Source organism: Sinocyclocheilus grahami, unplaced genomic scaffold (genome assembly GCF_001515645.1).
Source record: "Sinocyclocheilus grahami isolate Dianchi unplaced genomic scaffold, SAMN03320097.WGS_v1.1 scaffold979.1, whole genome shotgun sequence".
Classification (NCBI taxonomy): Eukaryota; Metazoa; Chordata; class Actinopteri; order Cypriniformes; family Cyprinidae; genus Sinocyclocheilus; species Sinocyclocheilus grahami.
Genome location: NW_015506158.1, coordinates 34,089 through 43,952, shown reverse-complemented (window position 1 = coordinate 43,952; position 9,864 = coordinate 34,089). Strand labels below are relative to the sequence as shown.

At 37.1% G+C, this 9,864-nt stretch overlaps 1 protein-coding gene across 3 annotated transcripts in view; it reads left to right on the top strand.

The window, feature by feature from the left end:
• Window positions 1-8,208, top strand: part of LOC107565063 (heparan sulfate glucosamine 3-O-sulfotransferase 1-like) — a 60,635-nt gene extending 52,427 nt beyond the window's left edge. For all 3 annotated transcript variants that reach the window (XM_016250245.1, XM_016250246.1, XM_016250247.1), the window contains one exon: window positions 7,058-8,208. In XM_016250245.1, coding sequence (XP_016105731.1) covers window positions 7,165-8,103 — 939 coding nt within the window. In that variant the 5' untranslated portion in view covers window positions 7,058-7,164 and the 3' untranslated portion in view covers window positions 8,104-8,208. The remainder of the gene's footprint in view (window positions 1-7,057) is intronic.
• The last annotated feature ends 1,656 nt before the right edge of the window (window positions 8,209-9,864 follow it).

Below are 9,864 nucleotides of genomic sequence, written 5' to 3'. Positions count from 1 at the left end.
AGAGTACAACTTTACAATCCGTATCCTGTCTCATGTGATCGCTCAATCAGTGTTTCAGCTGTGCAAAGACGTCAATATAACGGCTTGTAAACAATGTCATGTAACATCATATTTACCTCAGAAAAAAAACATATTCAGTGACCATAAACTCATTAGTAAAATAAACTGTAGAGAGGGGCATTTTGCTAAATATATGCACCATATAACATATTCATTATAATTTTTACTGTTCTTCAATGTTTAATTTATGTTTGAATAAATCCATACATTTTTGATGACAGTCACCATTTAAATGTTTATATTTCAAAAAAACGAATTGAGGTAGAAATATTATTATGTAATTGTAACAACGTCATTAAGTGTAATTTTAGCAGTTTTATAGCCTACAAATCAGTGGAATCGATTCTTGATTCCCAATGCCTCAGAATCAATTATTGTTGGAATTGATTCCCAACCCTAAGAAGAACTGTTTTTGGTTCCAAAAAGAACCTTCAGTGATCAATTCTTAAAAGACCCTTTTTTTAGTGTGAAAAAATATTTTAATCACCTAAAGAACCTTTTTCCCCAAAGACCTCCCATCCCTATTAGCGAGTGACTCAGAAGAGTCGATTCCCTTTGATGGAATCAATTCCACCCTTTGGAACTGATTCTTGATTCCCAAGGCTTTGGAATCAATTATTTTTGGAATCAATTCCCAGCTCAAAAATCTCAAGAAGAATCTTTATGTAAACAGTTCTTAAAAGAGCCTATTTTTCTTACAGTAAAGAACTTTTCTTTTTATCGCCTAAAGAACCATTTCTCACTATAAAGAACCTTTTGCGCAGTGGAAAGATTCATTGGATGTTAAAGGTTGTTCATGGAACCATCAATGCCTATAAAGAAACCTTTAAGAGTGCAAAATCTTCAAAACAATGACTAGTGGAATTGCTTCTTCAGACTTCCATTAGACTGCCACGTGTTCCTCATCTGTGTTATGCTTTAGTGTGAGAGCTGTGATGTTTCACCTCGTCACCGTGTTATCGCACACTGATTGAGCCAAAACCTCGTTATCGGCTGTAAAAACAGTTGTGATACTGTGGGAAAAGAGCACTGTAATATCAGGCTTCATTGGATTAATTATTGTTTTATGCTAATCGCTCTCAAATGAGGCTCTGCTAAGCATCACGCTGCCTGCTGTTTCCATCTCATCTTGAAGAAAGACGGAGACCCAGAATACGGATGAGACGCAGAAACCGGCGCTTTGGGTAATCAGCGGCTCTTTGTGTCCCGTGGAGAGACTTAGTGTGCGTGTGCATTTATCACTAAACTTTAGATAGAGACCCATAGTGTGCGCAGACAGAGGAATATATGCCAGCATACTGCTTCTGTAAATAGATGCAGCTGACGGAAGCAGAGAGGAGAAATCCTGCTATTTTAGGACTGTAATGCATGTTTAACACTGAATATCTAGAAATGTAATTGCATTAGAAGTCAAACTGTGTGTATTAATGTTGAATACTAAGCGTCGATCTATGAATGATGCCTTAAATTGTGTGTATTTTTGAGACTTTTTGATTTGAAATGGAAAAAAACCTGGCAACACAATGCATCTTAATGAAAACTTCCTGCTGATTTGTATACTTTTTTTTTTTTAAGTCAATAAACACTGTCCATCACAGCTTTTCTCAAAATAAGAATGAAGATCTTTCAGATTATATATAAATTATGTTATATATAATGCACTTGTATGTATCATAATGTATCATTTAATGTATCGATAAAATGTATAATTTAACATACATTTGTATGTTAATAATAATACAGAATGTTCAAATACTCAAAGAATGTAGCAACCACCACTTAGAACACCCTAGCAACCGTGGGGCAAAAACAATTCAAATGTATCATCTGCAAAGGAGTGGAAACATATGTTCAAATACTCCATTTAATGTTATAGAATTTTACATAAGTTTAGTCAGCTTTTCTCACAAAATCTGTAATTTTCAGTCACTGTTTGGATGCAGTAAAAGCAGAGAACATTAGACTCACGCTTGCATTTTCTTCAGTCTCTGGCTGTAACTCAGGATCAGGCATCAAATAGTGTCCTGCATGTGAAACTAGGCTGAGAATGCATCAAATGGTTGTGATGTGGCTCAGATTCAGACAGAATCGTGTGTTTGTGGTGTTTTTCTGCTGATTAAGGTGACTAATTCACCACACAAATGATTCTCAAAAGCAAAAAAGCTACGAAATGCATCATATTTAGTGAGAAAGTGTGACGTGAAAGAGCAAAACAGACACTATCTGGAATCAGCAGATCAAAATGAGTAAGAAACAAGTGTTAGGTTTTATTCTTTCTTTGCATTAGGTAACAAATGGGTAAAGGCAGTGGCTTTGTGTAGAAGATAGCGGAAAGCACACTTTAGTTTGCTCTGAAATAATGCATCAGTAGACAGCAGTGGTCTCTGTTGTGAGCTGTCAGAGCTAAACTGCCTCCGTTATAATCATCTGAAGCGTCTGTACTGCGAGCGCTCAGTGGCTTCAGCTGACGGACGCTTTCTATTTCTGACACTGCAGACACTTCATTTAATCCGTCCGAATGAATCATTTTATTAACAGATATCTTAAGATGTTGCTTTTTTGACTGAATATTCAAATGTGACAGTCAGGTTATGATGTTATTTGTTTGCTTGTTTGTAGTAAAAAAATAAATAAAATTAATGCAGAGCACAAATTCTAAGTATAGGTCACCATGCTTGGCCACATTTTTACCTTATATTTTTATTTGCTATGATTTTTTATTTTATTTTACTTTATATTTTTATTTATTTCAGATTTTGTTTATATATATATATGTGACAAATAAAATTCATACCTAAAATAAATAAATAAAATAACAAAATACACAAACTTCTGACCTTTACATGACAGTCAGCTTTTATTTTTTATTTTGTCCATTTATCTTTTTTTTTAGCTATGCATTTTATTTATTATATACTTCTGACCATTACATTTTATTTTATTTTATTCATGCTATGAATTTGATTTATTATATACATCTAACTATAATGTGATGGTTAGCTTTTATTTTATTTTATTTATTTATTGCCATTTTACTTTATTGAGTTATTTATGTAGAATTTGATTTATTATATATGTGGGAATGTAATATGACAGTCAGCTTGAGATTTTTTATTTTTTTAGCTTTGCATTTTATTTATATACTTCTGACTATTACATGACAGTCAGCTTGTGATGTTTTTTTCCCCCCATTTCTCTTTTTCTCAGACCTGCTCAGTAAAGTCACAATTGGGTTCTAACCATAGTTCAGTATGCATAGTTGTAATATTATGCATGCAATAGTCCATACAAAAGTCAGTCTCATACTTGTATAATGTACGTTTGCATGTATGCATTTGGCAGACGCTTTTATCCAAAGCAACTTGCATTGCATTAAGCTTCTATCATTTCATGCATTCCCTGGAAATGCATTTACATTGAAAGTGAAGGAAAATCACCAGTGTGGACTTTAAAGAAACATTATTGCACAGAAACACTGGTTTGCTGTTTGCATAGGTCACTTGCTTCAGTATTTGTTATCTAATGCAATGATATTCAGACATTTTTAAGTGTCGAGATATATTTTGAGGGGGACCACACACGTCTGTACCGCCCAGAAACGACCTGAGTCCCCGAGTCCTCCGGGGCGTGCGATCACTGGTTTCAGAGGTTTTGTTGCATGCAGCGCTGCTGTGAGCCGGAGTGTCACTTTCTGAGCTCGCGGGAGGATGACGTGAAGAAGAAAGAGAGAGAAATGGGAAGCAGTTTGTGGCGGTGGAAGAGGGAAGATAAAGTTTTCACTGTCATAATGTTGAGCTGCTTCTGCACAAGAGACTGAGTGTCATGAAAACATGTCTAGGACCCGGCTGAAAAAAGCCCTAAAGCTAAGAAACCTATCAAAACTGCTGTCTTTTCCCCAAAATTCCATTTTTTTTAAATACATGTTTTCTGTTTTAATTTTCTCTGGATTTTCTTTTTTTTTACTTACTTACTGTCCAAATAAATTTTAATAATGAAAAGTAACATTTAATAATTTATTAAAGATTTAACAATAATAGGGATCTATAAAATGTTTGTTTTTCCAAATTCCATTAGTTTTTTTTCCAATTTTGATGTTTATTTATTTCATTAATAAGGATGTCTAATCAATTGAATTCATAAAACCTTAACTATTTAATAATTTATTAAAATTTTAACAATAAAATGGCCCTTTGAAATGTTATATTTATTTATTTATTTATTTTTATTTTTTCATAAATTCTCTGTTGTCCGTTTAAATTTTTCTGGATCCTGTGTTTTATGATTGAATACACGTGTCTTATCAAAAATGGTAGGACTCAAATGAATGCATAAAACGGTCACAGTTTAATTAATCTTTAAATATGTAATCAAATGAAACTGGATCAATTCCTTTAATTTTCTGGCCAAAGTGCTGAACAACATGTTTACAGTTTAAATTAAAAGTTGATAAAAAAATGTTGTGATACTGCAATAAAAATGTATTACCAAAGAACAAAAAAATAAATCCTAGGGCCCTAGAAAGCCCTTGTTTGTAATTACCACTAAGGGTTTTCTTGCAGGTCACATTTTTCACCCCTTGAGAGGAAACCTGTGTGACCGTAATAAACATAATGATTAACGTGATGAATATCTACTTGACTGGAGCGAGTGGCGTTTGGATAAAGTGTTCTGAGAGCTGAAATCAAGTCATGTAATCGTGTCTCAAGAAAGCCTGCAGATGGCTGTAATCTGTAATAGAGTTATACGCTTTAATCAGATTGGAGAGCGGCGGCAAATGCCACCGAAGTGACCTTTAACTGGAGGAATATTGTGACTGGAGGCTCAGCTGTTTGGTCTGTGTATGAGTCTCTTAACTGTGTCTCTGTTTGCTCCGCTCGGGAATCTGATGAAGCGTAAAGGTCAGAAGATGTTTGTGAATTCACACATTTGCATGAGATACTTGAGGATCCTTTGAACTCAACCAGCGAGGATCTTTCCGCTCTTGGCTGCGACTTTGGCCTTGGCTCTTCTTTAAATCTGCTGAAGCGATAAAAGAATCACCTTTAGTGAACAGAAACATGTCTCCGCTGCTGCACAGTTAGTATTGTGTCGTTAGTGCTTTGTTATCTCCTAGCGTGGAGGTTTGAATGTGACCTGAGAAAGGACGGCAGTGGATTGAATTCAAGGTACCGCTGTGGATTGCTGGGTAATGCAAGTGTTTTTCCTGAGTAGAAATGCAATGCATTTTTATAAACATAGCAACACTTTCCATATAATCAAATTGCTTACTGTGTTCTGAGGGGTTTTTTAGCAGCCATTATGACTGGAATTCAATAATATTGCATGCAGTGTCTGGCCACACATAAAACCAATTTAACTGGCATGGATTTATTTGGAGGAATCGCAGTTATTTATTTTCTCAGGAGGGTCTTTAGACGATTTATGCCATTTTGTTGTGGATCAGCAGCCTCGGATGAGATTGAAAAACAAAGAGAAAAAAATATTTTATTGGGCGATACAGAAATGGTGTAAAAACATTGCAAAATTATTTTGACGTCAACAACAAACTTCATTGTGATTTAGCACAGGATTATTATATTTAAGAAAAAAGAAATTAAATAAAACAAAACTGAAATAAAAATAATAAAAATTATATATGAATTGGCATTTATTTTTACATTTTCAGTTTTGATTTTAATTGTAGTTTTATTAATTATTTAGTTAATATAGCTTTATTTTTATTTCATTTATGGATTTAGTACTTAACATTTATTTATTTTGGTTTATTGCAGAAACATTTCTAATTTTCGTATTTTAAGTTTTTTTATCCACTGTTTCTTCTTTATTTTATTCAGTTTCATTTCAATTCAATTTAGTAACATTTTTAGTCATTTTATTATATGCTTTTGTCATGATTATTAGTTTCTACAAATATTTATATAGTTAGAATTTAATTTTAGTTTTATAATCAATTAATTTCAATAAAAAATTAGTAACTTCAATTAGTTACTAAGGCAACATTTCAAGTTTCCATGTAATGTTTAGCTATAAATAATTTTATTTCAGCTTTATTTCAATTCAATTTAGTAAAAAATTTTTGCAATTTGATGTGCTTTTATGTTTATTAGTTTATTTATTTATTTTGATTTTTCTTGTATTTCAATTAGTCGTTTTAGTACTTCAGCTTATTTTAATTAGTCACACAAGGCATCATTTAATATTTATATTTGAATTTATTTCAGCTTTTTTGAAAATGATTTTTAATGTGTTTAGTTTTATTATTAGTTATCAATAACAACACTTGGTGGAAATGGGATCAACAACATTTGCTTCATCAAAAAGGGAAAAGGGAAAGTTTGGCGACTTTTAATGTACTCTTTAACTCTTTCCTCGCCAAACACAGAATTTTCCAGGTTTCCGGGTTTTCACTGTTATACACTCGAGGCGCTATTACGCATCTCCTGAATGAGTCTAGAAAGTGCAGATCAGAAACACAGATGAGGAAGCCGCAGAAGCGAGCGATCTCATATGTAAGCATATGCATATGAAAAACAATACGATCATCAACACTAACCTCAATAAAATGAAAACTGCCTAATGCTACAGAGTGAAATGTGGATCCAGAAAGTGTTAAAGGCCTGTGCAAGCTTTAGGAGATAAATGGCTGATGGAAGCCATCTACTGCATCTTTGCGTTGATAATATTACTGAATATGATCCAGATGTAGCATTTGACAAAAATGCGATTTTCTCAGCTTTTTGCTCAAAATGTTGCTTTTTTTTATGAAATCTACCTACATTCAAGTGTTGATAAAAAAACAATGCTTGAAGCTAGAATAAAACTGTTTTTTTGTTCTTTGAAAGTAGAGGGTCTGATCTTTATTCTGATATCGTGCATGCTTAGATATTCAAACAACAATATATTCTGGGGACCATGAAATCTGAGTGAAAATCAGCAAAAAATCTGAATAGTGACTCAAGTAAACTGATCACTCCTTCTTTTCTCTTGTGTTCTCCAGATGCGCTGTGGACCGGTGGCTTTGCCTCGTCCTTGAGCTCTTCCAGCTTGCGTTTGTGAAACTCCTTCAGCACTAACCGCCGCCGTTCTTCCTCTATATCTCTTCTCATGCTCTCCATGGCTAATCTTCTGAGCTGTGTTTTGTTCCTGGCGCTCCGGACGTTCGCTGCCCCGCCGGAGTACATCCAAGTGTGGCCCGGCGGCTCGACGCAGGCCCCGGGAGATCTGGGCAACGTTACGGTCGGCCCTTCTTTAGTCCCCCCTCCAGGAACCAGCAAACACGCGCCGCACAGCATCATCATCGGCGTGCGGAAAGGAGGCACCAGAGCGTTGCTGGAAATGCTGGATATCCATCCCGAAGTAGCAGCGGCGGCCACCGAAGTTCACTTCTTCGACTGGGACGAGAACTACGCCAAAGGCTTCGAATGGTACCGGGACCAAATGCCCTATTCGTACCCAAATCAGATCACCGTGGAAAAGACGCCGGGGTACTTCACGTCTCCGGTGGCGCCTGCGCGGATCCACGCCATGAACTCTTCCATCAGACTCTTGCTGATCCTGAGAGACCCGACGGAGAGAGTCATATCGGACTATACGCAAGTCTTCTTCAACCGCTTGGAGAACCACAAACCCGTACAGGCCATCGAGAACATGCTAGTCAAGAACGGCGTGCTAAACACGCGCTACAAAGCCATCCAGCGCAGTCTTTACGACGTCCACATGAGGAACTGGCTCCAGCACTTTCCTCTGGAGCAGATCCACATTGTGGACGGGGATACGCTGATCTACGACCCCTTACCGGAGCTCCAGCGGGTCGAACGCTTCTTGCATCTGCCGCCACGGATCGTGGCGTCCAACTTCTATTTTAACCAAACCAAAGGCTTCTACTGCATTCGCAGTGACGGCCATGAGCGATGCCTGCACGAGTCCAAAGGACGGCCGCATCCGCCCGTTAACAGCACTGTGCTGCGACAGCTGCGCTCATATTTGCGCCAACACAATCGGAACTTCTATCGGCTCACTGGACGTACTTTTAACTGGCAGTAGTGGGAGGGGCTGGAATTAGCCAATCACAGCCCAGCTGGGGGGCTGATTGACAGCTGATGCACTGAACAAACCACTCCCCCATGGACACATCTCTTAAAGGGTTAGTTCACCCCAAAATGAAAATTCTGTTATTAATTACTCACCCTCATGTCGGTTCAAACCCGTAAGACCTTCGTTCATCGACTGCCATTTTGGGGAGTACCCAAGAATGTAATCGGCGTAATCAGCGTTGTTTACGCTTCTGGGAAAGCATGCGTATGCGTTGTGATACTCTCCAGAATGGCGGAAGACGTAACTCGGGGGAGAATAATTGTTGAATAAAGTCATTATTTTTGTTTTATTTGCGCAAAAAAATATTCTCGTAGCTTCGCAAAATTAATGTCACACAGACTGTTTTACCGATGTCCTTGCTACGTTTCTGGGTCTGGGAACATGCTGTCGATGGGAGGGTCAGAGAGCTCTCTGAATTCATCAAAACTATCTTAATTTGTGTTCCGAAGATGAACGAAAGTCTTACGGGTTTGGAACGACATGAGGGTGAGTAATTAATGACAGGATTTTCATTTTGGGGTGAACTAACCTTTTAAATGCCTTCGAGCTGCTTTTAAAGGGATAGTGCACCTAAAAATACAAATTCGCTATTAAGTTACTCACCCTCAGGCTATACAAGATGTATGCAAGTTTGTTTCTCCAGTAGAACAGTGAGAAGATTTTTAGCCGAAAGTGGGATTCTTGGTGATTCATAAAATGCAAGTCAATGGCTACCGGCATTTTGAGAGTCAAAAAAGCATACAGGCAACACGAAATTAATCCCCGTGGCTCCTGATGATATATCGAGGTCTTATGAAGCGAAATGATAGGTCTGTGCAAGAAACTGAACATTATTTACAACATTATCACCTGTAATCCAGAGCCTCAGGCAAATGGAGAAATACGATTATTTTCCATGAACTGATTCTTTTGGAGTTTGTTTCTATGAACTAGTTCAATTCACTAGTTTGTTTATGTAATCACACAATGATGTAACATATACGCAATTATATTATTAAAGCACCCAGTAATGATGTGAAACGGGGATGTTTTACATGTCTAAAGCATATAAAGTGAATAAACTAGTCTTCATCAGCTCACCTTTTTACATAAACCATGAGAAAACATAAAAACTTTAGTTTGGCCCCTTTATTCAAGTGTTCGGTTCATGCATGCGCATATCAGCGGCTCATCCGTCTTCGGTCCAAGTCGAACTGTTTCCTCGGTTCAGTGACTGTTCTAGGAGGAACTGGAGCGCTGAATCAGTTCATTCATCATAGGATCAGATACACTGGTATTTTGGCTCATTTCGAGTCGGAGTGACTGTCAGGCGTCTGAAAGTGAGTTTTGATTGAGTAACTTGTAGATATGTGCTTCTCGAGCCACGAACTGTTTCAGATGGTTCGATCTGATTTGGTGAACTGATTCAACTAGTTCACTAAAAAGAATCGTTTCAGAAGAATGATTCGTTTGTGAACCGGACATCACTCCGGACCGTTTGCCTGAGGCTCTGGATTGCAGGTGATAATGTTGTAATAATGTTCAGTTTCTTGCACAGACTGATCGTTTCGCTTCATAAGAACTCGATATATCATCAGGAGCCACATGGATTAATTTTGTGTTGCCTGTATGTGCCTTTTTGACTCTCAAAGTTCCGGTAGCCATTGACTTGCATTTTATAATCATCAAGGAGCATGGTTTCAGCGAAACATCTTCTTTACTGTTTTACTG